The sequence below is a fragment of the Amblyomma mixtum genome, chromosome 1 (assembly GCF_055824585.1).
Source record: "Amblyomma mixtum isolate Tamu chromosome 1, ASM5582458v1, whole genome shotgun sequence".
NCBI classification, from domain to species: domain Eukaryota; kingdom Metazoa; phylum Arthropoda; class Arachnida; order Ixodida; family Ixodidae; genus Amblyomma; species Amblyomma mixtum.
In genome coordinates, this window is record NC_143012.1 from 250049826 (window position 1) to 250062793 (window position 12968).

At 46.6% G+C, this 12968-nt stretch overlaps 1 protein-coding gene across 3 annotated transcripts in view; it reads left to right on the forward strand.

Annotated features, from left to right (window-relative positions):
- The window catches only part of msps (msps cytoskeleton-associated protein 5), a 63374-nt gene that overhangs the window by 4442 nt on the left and 45964 nt on the right, over positions 1–12968 (forward strand). For all 3 annotated transcript variants that reach the window (XM_089565686.1, XM_089565688.1, XM_089565687.1), the window contains exons 4-11: positions 1592–1885; positions 3227–3454; positions 4177–4362; positions 6494–6585; positions 6723–6780; positions 6989–7114; positions 10904–11049; positions 11697–11871. In XM_089565686.1, the coding sequence (XP_089421812.1) occupies positions 1592–1885; positions 3227–3454; positions 4177–4362; positions 6494–6585; positions 6723–6780; positions 6989–7114; positions 10904–11049; positions 11697–11871 (1305 nt within the window). The remainder of the gene's footprint in view (positions 1–1591; positions 1886–3226; positions 3455–4176; positions 4363–6493; positions 6586–6722; positions 6781–6988; positions 7115–10903; positions 11050–11696; positions 11872–12968) is intronic.

A 12968-nucleotide genomic window follows, 5' to 3' on the forward strand; every position in this document is an offset into this window, starting at 1 on the left:
CCTATTTCGCTCTCCCAATGACGGCACCTGGCGCAACCAATCAAAACAGCCAGCCAGAGCACGTCGCGGAAGTTTGTACTCCATGGTTGCCTGCTCTCTGTGAGACTGGCAGCGTTGTTTCCATGCCGGAGCGCCCCTGGTGGTGTATTTTTATTTTACTTGCTTTGCAGGGCTTTTATCTAAGACAAACAAATTGTTTTTGTTGATCTAATATAAAACTCAGACAGGTGACAAAATGCGTCTCTATTTATTCACACAATTTGCAGTATATTTACTGTTTGTCCGGGCATCAAGCTCACGCCCGGTGATGTCATATCCGCTGCAAAAAACCCGCCACTGTGTGGCGACACCATCAGAGCCATGAAGTTGTTTTTGGGAGGACATTAAAATATTAAAAAACGGAATGTACGCGGTATTACCGACGCTAATAGCACCATTATAACTCACTATATGCAATCAACAGGCAAAACAGTTAACTAAGATTGTGTTTCTGGGCCCCTTTAAGTTTGCTGTTAAATTTACCCTTAATTCTGGGCACAAATGAGAGCACCTTTCTTGACGTTCGCTGTAATAATTTCAGAGTAGCGCTGCATCACTTGATGTAGCACATAAGGAATTTAGATGGATAGAAATAGTCTTCTTTGTCCGCTACATAAGCTTTTTTTAATGTTGTAGCATCCTTTGTACAGAACTACGGGCTTCTGTACTGTTATCATTCCTAAGCTCACAGGGTGATGAGAGACAAGTAACCTTTTGTCACCTGACCCAGCTGACTGGGTTAACTTGGTCTATGTGGGCTGGGTTCGGGTAAGACAAAAAAGTAGTCCTGTGCAGTGCTGTAGCCCATGGGTGTTGCTGGCATTGCTAGGTTAGACATGCAAACTTGTCTTTTGGCAGTGCTTGGCGACAGAATAGTAGTATCACGTGAGCACCATCGTTATTTCCAAGTGTTCTTAGTAATGTCTCGTGTGTGCACCATCGTTATTCCAGAGTGTTCTTTCCTCAGATTCGTCTTTATCTGTCTGTGCCAATAAATCATCTCTGCATCATCTGTAGTGAACCACTCTGGTGAACTGAAGCTGGGCAGCGGGTACTGCTTTTTCAAACATGCATTGATCTTGTCAATTCTAGGGCTTATACCACTTAATCAACGCTGCCTGTGTGACAGTATAGCCAATAGGTTGTTGAAACCTTTGTATTGTGCTAGTCTGCAGAAGCACCTTGGCAAGGCTATTTCTTTTGGATACTCTCGGGGCCAGTGGCATTAGTAAGGATAGTGGTTACTAGTAAAAAAGAATGTCCAGCCATATATGAACGAGAAAAATGGTTCCTAAGCTATACAATGTTAGCATGGCATCCCTGAGTTGTTGGTTGGCCTCGAATGTTGCAATGGGAGAAGGAATTGAGTCCGCACATTTGATATCCATGGTAAGAGTGTTCATTTTGTGCTGTGGAATTGTGACCTCATGAGCATTAGGTAACCATAGGTGTTTGAATGGCAAGAGATGGTTGTTAAGATGACGGTGATGAAATATCCCGTGGAAGAGTGAAGGTTGAAACTCGCACCTACAGTGGTGTCGTGAATTTACAGGTGAAAGAGTGCTGCGAAAAGGCGGAAGTGGTTGCTGCACCTCCTCAGAAGGCCGCACGCAAGCCTGCAGCAGCAGCGGCAGCCTCTCCAGCCAGGGGTAGTGCGCAGCCAAAACCAGAGGCAGCCCCCCCTCAGAGGAAGCCAGCAGCTGCTGCTGCCAAGCCTCGTGCTGGTGCCAGGGTGGTGAAACCGACTGCCAGTGCTGCACCAGCAGCAGCGCCTGCGAAAGCTGCACAAAAGGCCAGGGCAACTGGACCTGCGAAAGCTCAGTCAAGCAGCGGCGCGACTTCCAAGGTTTGTGCACTCATTACCTTCTTTTCATCAAATTGTAGTGCTCTCAGCAGTGTTCACAGCATCTTCCGAATTATCAAGGCTGGGCTGAATAGGCTGTTCTTGTTTGTTTGTTTGTTTTCCCCCAACTCTGGAGGCATTGGACTAGTGTACTATGGTATAGATGCATTGAATGAGATGCCTGAGCTATGGATAAATGCAGATGCAGGAGCTCGTAAGTGCAGTGAAGACATCCAGTGTAACGAACAGTCTCCACCAAAAGTTAGCAACGCAAGGTGTGTGCTTATAAGGCAGGTAGTGGGACTTCCGTAGCATGTGTGGAAGTCCCAGAGTCCCAGACTTTCAGAAACCTTCAAGAGATTTCGTGTGCAGCGTGGCACAGAAGCAAAACCCCATGTGCTATGTAAACTTTATCTTCGAATTTGAGTTCAAATTAACGCGAGTCAACTGTGCAAGCTTCCTGATATCACCAGCACTGATGAAGAGGGGCTTGTGTCGCAAATTGCTGCCGTCAAGGATGGCGGACCTGAGAGGACATGGGTGCCATGGAAGAAAAAAAAAAATGCTGTTTTGGTGGACATTGACACGTCGATATAAGCGTTGTCTTTCTTTGTGCATTTTTGTGGGGTTCCACTGTGCTTGCAGTGGTGAGTAGGTATTTTAGCTCCATTTTGGGCAAATTCATGCGGACATAGCCCGGAAACTGCAGCGAACCTTTGGCCAAACATGAAGCGGAATTTATCTGATTCATTGCAAAACTTTCCGTCCAGACGATATCCCGCAGAAAAACATTTCAGTCCCGAACGAGATTTGCACTGGTGCCGGCACAAACAGCATTTTCACATCCCAATGCTTTAGTCTTCTCTGCCACTGCAGCAGCCTCTCGCGGTGCATATTCTAGCTGGTAACATTTTGGAACTCTTTGTTCTCACGTCATCTTCTTATTCTTTCATCCATTTGTTCTGTGCTTCCAAATGCTGATCAGCGATAGTGTTGACGCTGTAGCCATGCAATAAAGCCGGGTAAGTCGTGAGTTAGAAGGGCTGCCTGGTTTGAAGAATAGAAACAAAAGGGCTAGCCCAGGTGCCAAGTACTGGCCAGTACTAATGGCTACCGACGTCCTGAAGTATGTAGATTGTACGCCCTTCCTTCGATTTGTATTGTGCTTACACCTACTCTCAGCGATGAGATAGACTGCTTTCTGATGTGGGTGCATGTCTTAATCATGCTGCCCCTTTTAGTGGCTTTTTTTTTAATTAGCTGCTGTTAATTTCTTTTGCTTAGTTAGTATACAACTCTAGTGCACAAATAAACCAGTTGTTGTGATCCCCCACCCTGTTGCAGCCTGTGTTCTCCGAGCTGGCTCTCTCAGATGAAGAGGTTCAGGCCAGGGCTGCGGCCTTGTTCCCAGAGGAGTCGCTCGCAGCACTGGGGAGCACAAACTGGAAGGACCGCTTGGCTGCCATCGAGAAGATGAAAGAGGTCATCGAAGCGATGGAAGGCAGTCTGCCCGTGCAAGTTATAGCGAAGACCCTTTGCCGCAAGCCTGGCCTTCGAGACACCAACTTCCAGGTCTGTACTCCTCTTTTAACTGGCTGCCATAGTTTTATCTCATTAACATAATAGGGTTGATTGGCACCACATGTGGTGAGGTGCGGGTAGACCTAAATATTTCAAGACTTTTAGCTAAACGTAGCCTTCAAGTGTGCAGACATCTGCATCATTCCATGAGACTTGATTTGAATGCTTCTCCATACTATACTGAAGGCTGTGTCTGTCTTGCATAGTGGTAGTATATTTGGTTGTAGGTTTCGTTTTATACTGGCTCGAGTGTGGTGGTTTTCATGTGCTGTCAGTATGCTTCGTTGGGAGAGCAGAGCACAGTGTAAATGTATTCTACACCAGCCAGTGCTACCAATGCATATGCCCATGGGATTCCGGAAGGGGGGGGGATTACGGATATTATTATCCGTAATTCCGCCGTAATTCCGTAATTCCTTATTATCCTCCCTGGAATTACGGATATTATTTATGCACTAGTTCCTTTTTGGTGCTAACCTACCGCCGCTCCCATCCCCGGACATCTGGTGCCCCCCCCCCCCCTGTAAAAAGTTCTGCGGACGCCCTTGCATATGCCCCTCCACTGATACCTCTTAACGACATTATCTGCCCTGGTGAAGGGGGAATTTCTTGTCCGCTTTGTTCTTCCTGCTTCACGGCCTGAGGGTGGCAGTGTTTCTTGTTGCATTCTGCTTTCCCTTCATCGTGGTGTGTGTGTGGTATACGTCGTGCAGGTGCTGAAGCTGAAGCTGGAGACGCTGGTGACGGTTCTGGGCAGGGGCCCCGTGTCCCTGTGCGTGGCTGACTTCCTGCTGCCCGACCTGGTGGACAAAGTCGGGGACATCAAGAATGGCCAGAGCGCTGCGGCCGCCCTCACCGCCCTGGCGGAGGCCACCTCCCTCGACCATGTCAGCCAGGAGGTGGGCCTCATTTGGAGTTGTGTCTCTTGCACACTCTGTGCAAGATCTGCAAGGCTTTGCAGATCTGCGTGGCACTTCCTGCCTGCTAGATTGCCTTTACGGCAGGTAGCCTGTGCTTGTTAGAACTGAATCGGGCCTTGGAGAAAATCTCATCAATAGGACAGGAATAGAAAAACCAGCAAAACAGGACTCGTTCACACGGTGAAGAACAAGGACAGTGCTGCTGTTTTTCACCATGCGAACATGTCCGGTTTTGCGGGTTTTTCTATTCCTCTGTGTCATCATCATCATCAGCCTGACTACACTCACTGCAGGGCAAAGGCCTCTCCCATGTCTTTCCAATTAACCCTGTCCTTTGTCAGTTGCCGCCACTGTATCCCCGCAAACTTCTTAATCTCATCCGCCCACCTAACTTTCTGCCGTCCCCTGCTACGTTTGCTTTCTCTTGGAATCCACTCCGTTACCCTTAAGGACCAGCGGTTATCTTGCCTTCGCATTACATGCCCTGCCCAAGCCCATTTCTTCCTCTTGATTTCAACTAAGATGTCATTAACCCGTGTTTGTTCCCTCACCCACTCCGCCCGCTTTCGGTCTCTTAACGTTACACCTATCATTTTCCTTTCCATAGCTCGCTGCGTTGTTCTTAACTTAAGCTGAACCCTCTTTGTTAGCCTCCACGTTTCTGCCCCATAGGTTCCTCTGTGTAACATGCACCAACTGGCCCAACAAGCTAGGCTTCTTCTCATCAAATAGCTTTGCGCTGCAGGGATGTTCCGGAGGTAGAGCATCCCTCTTGTTCAAGGGAGGGGCTGGGTTTTAATCGCAGTGTCACCTGGAGCTCACCACTCTTACACAATGGGTGTTAGAGTCCTCCCAACCATATGTTTGGCTCCTCATGCCCAGGCCTGGAGCATATGTAAAAGATGAAGTTCGGAGATTCAGTGAGGGGTTGTTTGCACATTCAAATGCAATCTGTGCCTTTCATATACTGGGTATCAGGAAACTGGTAATTCGCAGGTCCTTTGCTCCAGGAACTTTTGCGTAGTGCAGCTCATGCACATTGGCATTTTTTTTTTTCCTTTCGGTGTTTACCTTGTAGTGAATTTTTTAGGTGTAGCAGAAATAAAACTCAGCATTTTTTTTTTCCGACGCATTCGCATTAGAAGCCCCATCGTGAAGTATAAGCGTCCTGTGCCATGGTGTAGTGTGCAATTTCCACCTGCTGCGGTTGGCAGGTGGCAATGTGGGGAGGAGGAAATCTTTTCAACTCGTAGGGGAGAGGCAGGAAGGTGGCTGTGACAGGAAGAACCCAGACAAAAATTACTACATAAAACTAACTACGAATGACTTGGCAAAAGTTAAAATGGTCAAGAATGACTCGACTAGTTGCAGTACAAGTAGTAATAAACTTTATTGACCAAATGAGGTCTTCTCCCTAAGTAGGCTGGCGTTCTTAGTCCAAGAGGCTGTGGGCCCTGTGCATCAGCATGAGCTGGACCTCAGGGTCAGGGCTGGTTAGCAGAGCCTCCCACTAATGACTCTACAAAGAGCACTTAATTTGCTCGTTAAAGTTTCTTTGCTCAGCTTTGCTGACCAAATAAATATCTGTCAAAGTATACAAGCAAATACAAAAATAAGGTAAGCAGTGGAAGAAAAACGCTGAGAAGCGAGGGGAAAACCTAATGCGAGCATACTGTCTTCGCTAACGATAATTAAGCACCCCCAAAACTGCTTAGCATGTTTTGTTTGCATAATAATCATAATTAAGCACCCCCAAAACTGCTTAGCATGTTTCGTTTGCATAACTAATTTATTTTTTGACAGCTGTGGTTTAGCCATACAGCCTTGCATTCTGCCGTGCAATCTATAGCATCAGCTGTAAGACCTTAATTACTTAGTTAATCAATGTAATTACTTTTTATTTGCCATTAAGTTAATTTAATTCAGTTTAATTCAACTTGGTTAGGCTTTCTCTTACAACTGACGGTGTGCCTAGATTCCAGGCTCAAATGCAGGACTAACGGACTAAGTTACCACAGCTTTGCTGATTAATGTGCTAAGCTGGTAAGCTTGGCTCTACACATTTTCTTTTCATTACCCTCCCTCTCTCTCCGTTCTCTTTCTCTCCTAGGTTTTGCAGCTTTGTTTTGCTCAGAAGAACCCGAAGAACCAGAGTGAAAGCTTGGTGTGGCTGGCCAATGCTATCAAGGAATTTGGGCTCAAGTAAGTCTTAGTGTTTTGTCCCAGCCGGAAACAATTGTAGGGAAGCCATTAATCTTATTCATCTGGTAAGCTGCAGATGGCTTGGGGCTGCATTTAATGAATTTTATTGTGGTTTGCTCCTTCTACCTCTTTTGCAGGGTTCCGGTAAAGGCAGTCATAGAAAGCATAAAGAAAGGGCTCGCTGCATCGAATCCGGTGAGTAAACTCGGCACCTTTATTTTTTTTTTTCTTATGCTGCCTCACCTTTGCCAGCTGCTACATTTGTGCTGTCGGGTGGAAAGCTTAGCGTGCATCTTATGTTGTGCGCTTTATATTGCCATTTATATTAGCCCTGGCAGGCTGTTCCTGGTTCTTCTGGAGTGTGCTCTCAGCAGTGAATTCTCTCTCTCTCTCCTGGTAACAGGCTGTGAGGACAGCGTCTATCACGCTGGCTGGTGTGCTGTACCTCTACATGGGCAAGACACTGCGCACCCTGCTCGAGGGGGAAAAGGCAACCCTCGTGCAGCAGCTGGACGCCGAGCTTGCAAAGGTGGGCACCCCCCCCCCTTCTCTTGCTTCTTCTAACGCTGTTTTGCAGGGAGTTCTCAAGCTTTGTTTCACGTAACTGTATTGTTCCTTCAAGTTCCATTTTGGTTTCCCCGAGCACCGAAATTTGTGCATGTGTCAAATCCCTCCTTTTCTGTTACCCCCTTCATTTTAGAACAAGTCTTGATGTAACTGCTTATGGCAGGCTCTTTAGCTCTTTAGCTTTAGCTCTTGCATTGCCTCACCGTGGTGGCTGTGGTTAGGGTGCTCGTCCACTGAGCCCGGGGACGAGGGTTCGATCCCGGCTGTGGCAGCCATGTTTTAATGGAGGCGAAATGCAAGATGCCCGCTTACGGTGCAATGTCAGACAGACAGACAGACAGACAGATTTATTTGACATCATGTGTACACAATGTCGGGAACATGGGCAAAAAGCCGGAAAAAGCGCGGCTTGACAGGGCCCATGTTCCCTATTAATAAAGGCTACATATGTTATGAATTCTGGTAACAAACACAATTTGACAACAGCAACGATTAGAAAATGGTACAAAGATCACCTTTAAAAAACACAGTTTAGTATTCAATTCGACATAGTGCATGTTAAAGAACGTGATGAATTATAGTGTGAATGGGAGACAAAATGATGGACATTGTGACCATGAACCTTGATCAATGGACTTGAATCAACTGTCCCAACTTTCGTTATTGCAATAAAGAAGCCCAGGTGGTCGAAATTAATCTGGAGCCTTTCACTACAGTGCCCCTTAGACAGAGAGAGACTTTAATGAATAAAGGAGGGTTCTGCCTGGCTATGAGCCTAGCATGCTACTCCAGGGTGTCCCTTATAGCTCGTGTGTCACTTTTGGACATTAAACCCCATATACTGTACCATACCATACCACAGCGAGCCATTGATAATGGAATTTGATGTGTTTTTTTTTGTGTTTTTTTAAGGGTTTATGCGTTTGCATTTTCTAGGAAGGGGCATGAGCCAAACCATATGGAGTTCCTCAGCACCTTTTGAAAGCCATGGGCACCTTTTTAATTTATTTGCTCGCTCATTTACTGTCTCATTCATTCATGCATTGAGCATCCTACAGCACTACTAGGCATTACTGTACTACGTGCTTAAGTGTTAGTTACACAACTCTGTTCAGGCTTATGTAGTGATACAATAGATGTGAAATTGGACATTTCACTTGTGTGTTGAAAAGGTAGAGGAATATGACATGGCCTGTAATGTGCAAGATTTGTGTTGGCACGCACTCCTTTGTGTGGACTTCGTGTAAAGCCACTCTTGAAGTAAAAGTGGGAGCAAACAAGGAGGGGGAAAAAAAATGGTATTTTTGTGCGATCTGGGAACGTTAAAAGCTTGTTCTGGAGTGAAGTTGGAATGTAACAACACTCTGTTGATTCCATGTCAGCCATGCTCTGCATTTTTGGTTTTAACCAAAGAGTCCTGCAGTCACTTAATGCGATGGCTCATTTCTGGTCTTATAGCAGCCTACTTTCGACGGCAATCGCTTTGGACCGTAGCCTTGAGCTGGTGGGAGGCCTCGTGGCATCATCATGCAAGGTCTCTGTGCCTCAGGGATAAATGCAGTGCCACATTTAGCACTGTTGATGGCAGCAGCTTCAAACATGAATAATATGTCGGCTATTTGGTGAGGCATTCATTGCACTGTACTATAACACTTCATATTAACTCTTTCGTTACCACGGGAAAACGACCATTTTTCATATGTCTCAGACAAAAATTTTTTTCAGAAAAAGTGTGATAAATAAAATTATATAAAATGCATAACAATAATTGAGATAAAATGCGCTTTATAATGAAATTTATTTGAACACATATTCTGCTTGAAATGCTGTGAAAAAAAATCAGTAAACAACAAAAAATAAAAAAATAAAAGTTTTGTGTTTATATGACAATAACTTTCCAAACACTTGTACTAAAAAAATTCTAGAAATTACAAAACAATTCAAATTCTTTCTAAAACATGGCATTAAAGTTTGAAAATTATAACTTGAATAGTTTTCGAGCTAGAATTTTTCTCTTTATGCCTCTTGAAAAGGCTCGTTTGAGAGTGCCCTTTATATGATTTTTACAGTCCAACAAAAAAAAATTGGAAATGTAATGTTATGCGCCAAACGAAAGCTTGGTAAGCGTGGTTTAAAAAATACAAATCAAAACTTATTTAATTTACGTCAAAAATTGAAAAACAAATATAAAACACAACAAAGTATAGGTGTGTTGAAGTTGAAGTTCAATGTGTGAACAACAAACCGAATGACTCAGCAAGTACGTAGCGGCTGCCGTAGCGCTTCGAATTTTTCGATCACCGGTGATCGAAGCACAGTGGCGTGGTAACGAAAGAGTTAACAGTGTGAAAACTCTGCGTTTCCATCTCGCTTACCCTGCACAGCCTTTTAGACATTGTTAGCCCAAGTATGCCACATTATTTGCATGGCTAGGCAAAAGTTTTTTAGTGAGTTGTCTAGTAATGTGAAGGAACATGTTCTAGGTGGAACAAACGAATGAACCGCCCTTACTGTGCTCAGTGCAGGCAGTGCCATAGCAAACCTTCTATATGTGCACTAAGGTGCATGACATAATGCTGCTTCTCGGAGCTGTTTTCAAACAATTCAGCACCTTTGCCATTGAAACACCCTGTACTCTGTAGTCGCCATTGAAAGTGCTGAGGGAGTCGCTGTTCTTGAAAAATCCAGTTGCGCCTCTGTATTGCTCCCGATTAATTTGCTGTGATCACTGTGGGGGTGAAAGTTGTACCACTTCACTGGTGTGCAGCTGGAAGGCCTAAAGCCTCCTGTAGGTAGGTAGGTAGGAAAGACTTTAATTGCTCTAGAAAGGTGCTAGTAGCAAACGAGAAAGAAGAGGTCCATCTTCCTTCTTCTCACAGGGTCGGTGCCCCTATTCCAGGGCTACGCTGAGCTTCGCTGCTCGTTGGGTGTGCTGGATCAGACCTTGTTGGCAACCCAGATCGCCGCTGGAGAGCCGGCTCTCCCACTGTTCTGCACTCGGGTCTTTGCGAAAGTTGTCGTTTTTACTGCATTCCCACGTGATGTGGTACAACGATGGTTTGCTGCCACACCACGGGCAAGTGTCCCGATATTGCGTCGGGTAAATCTTGCTAAGGATATGCAGGTTTGGGAATGTTCCTGTCTGCAATCTTCGCCAATACACTGCCTCTAGTTGATTTAGATCAGGATGAGGTGGCGGATAGCGGATCCGTACCCCCTTATAGTAGTTGAGAATGTCTGAGTACGTAGGGCTGACTCGGTCGGGTAGATCGTCCGATTGGGAGGAAGCTCGGCTCGTATACCCTCGAGCTACCTCGTCGGCGCGTTCGTTCCCCGCTACGTCGGTGTGTCCTGGCACCCAGTAAATGCTATGTGTGACTTTTGGTGGGGTCGCGCTCTGGAGGAGCCGGAGCGCGGCGCTACCTATGCGGCCGTTCATGTAGTTACGGCACGCTTCTCTCGAATCTGTAAGGATGGTAAGGGACATGTTGCTTCGATAACCGGCTACCGCCGCTAGAGCTACGGCCAGCTCCTCCCCTTCGGTTACCCTGCAATCCCTCACTGAGGCCTGTAATGCTGCTTCTCAGATCAGTTTCCAAACGATTCGGCACCTTTGCCATTGAAACGCCCTGTACTCTGTAGTCACCTTTGAAAGTGATGAGGGAATTGCTGTTTTCTAAAATCCAGTTACGCCTCTGTATTGTTGCGATCACTGTGAGAGTGAAATTTGTGCCGTTTTTCTGGTGTGCAGCTGGAAGGCCTAAAGCCTCCTGCACCCATTCGTGGCGTGGCAGCTCCCTCTGGTGGTGAAGGCACGGGTGGAGCTGGGGACGCCGCAGATGATGTCCAAGAGGCTGCTGTTGACATGGAGGATTTGGTGCCTCGCACTGACATCAGGCAAGCATTTGAAAGCAGATTTGCGCAGGGCTGTGATGTTTCATGCTTTCACATTTTGGAGCGCTAGCTGCTAATGGCAAGTTGCCTTGGTTTCGCAATGACCACATCTGTGTCTGTCTCTCTGCACCAGCACGGCTGCAGTCATGTGACCACCATCAGGGTGGAAAAAGAGCGACTTGGCGGAGCAACAGGGCGAGACTTACGGGGCATCATGTATGTTCTACAGATGTCAACGGTCAACCATAGGTGTGCGGTGCTGACATACCGGGTCATCTGAACCCAATGCAGAACCCCATTTTACTGGCTTGTCAGGACAATCTCAATGAAAGAGTCCACGGCTCAGGCACAATGGCTTCATGCAGAAGCCTTGTCATAGCATGTGCTTCTTGCAACGGTATTGGCAGTTTCTCTTGAGGTCATGTCTGGTGGATTTGCTTTCTTGAAATCAGGGCAGATCGCTGACCTGCAAATGCTTGTACACATAAAGAAAGAGTAGCACTTGGCTCTAGACATGCTGACTTTCACATGGGCACAGACGAAAGCTTGTTGACTAGTTGATGGTGCCTTCTTTGCTTTGCTGTGTCCCGCCATCTCACTGTTTCCTGTTGGTAAAATGTCAATGCTGCCTGCATTCTTGCACATTGCAGTGGCCAATTGACGGAGTCCCTGCTGTCGGAGCTGTCGGACAAGAACTGGAAGGTTCGCCTGGAGGCCCTCCAGAAGCTGGCGGCCATCGTGGACCAGGCCAAGTTTATCTGCCCCGAGCTGGGAGACCTGCCGGGTGCACTGCGAGCACGTCTCCTCGACTCTAACAAAAACTTGGCGAGTCCATGCTTTCTTCTTATTTTAGAGTGCAACTCTTAGGCACCTGTTCCCGGGTTGAGTGGCGTGCCTCGCTGGCAGCGTAACCGAGCGCAGAGCACAGCGGAGAGCTAGGTGGAAAGTGGAAGAGGAGTGGGCAAGGCAGCAGCGTGAAGGCAGGTTGCGAGGCAGCGACCTGCGGCTCTAGAATAGCATGCGCCATCATCTGCTCGCCGATAACGTCATCAGTAAGGTATGCAGCGAGCATGTGGCAAGGAGTGCCACTTGTGGCCGCTGCTTGCTCAGAGATAGCGCTAGAGCCGCCAATGCCATTGCATGCCGCTGTCCAATGACAGAAGGCGAGACTCTGTGGCGGATCGCTGTGCGTGCGTACTGCCCAAGCCAAAACCCAGAGCCACTTCTGTTTGGCGCCGCATGTTCCATGTGCGGCCGCCTGCGGTTCAAGGTTCAAATGCTGAAGTAGCTATGCTCAAAGATTGCATCACTGAGAAGCATAATCGTTGGCAAATTTTTTTCTTTTCTTTCGTTTGCATGAGGAATAATAGTAAGGATCCTGTGTCAACCATTGTATTATGCTGTGGGGCCTCCCTTATCGCTCATGTATGATGACATATGGGAGACCCATGAAAAGTGCCACTGCAGCTGTCTGCACTGCTCATGGTGCAGTGTGGTTTCCAACCACTGGATCAGAGTAATGCACTTACAGAATGTGTTTTGAAGTGTGGAATTGGGTGGCAGTGACTAAGCAATGTTAAAGCACAGAAAGAACATGTGTACATTTGTACAAATATATGCTAGATTACTGGAGCAAAGGCAAAGGATGAATAACTTCTTCAGGATGAATGCCTCAGCCTCATCGATTGGCAGGCCAGTGAACTTTCAAATCTTACAAAAGGGAAAGTATCTGTATGTAAGCAACAAATTTTTGAGAGTATACCGTATTTACTCGCATAATGATCGCACCCCCGAATTTTGTTGGCAACATTCATTTTTTCTTATTTCCCGCGTAATGATCGCACTCGGAAATTGCCGCTGCAATTTGTTGACGATGTCGAGTCTAGCCGACGATGATCGTACTTGCTGTCTGTCTGACAGGT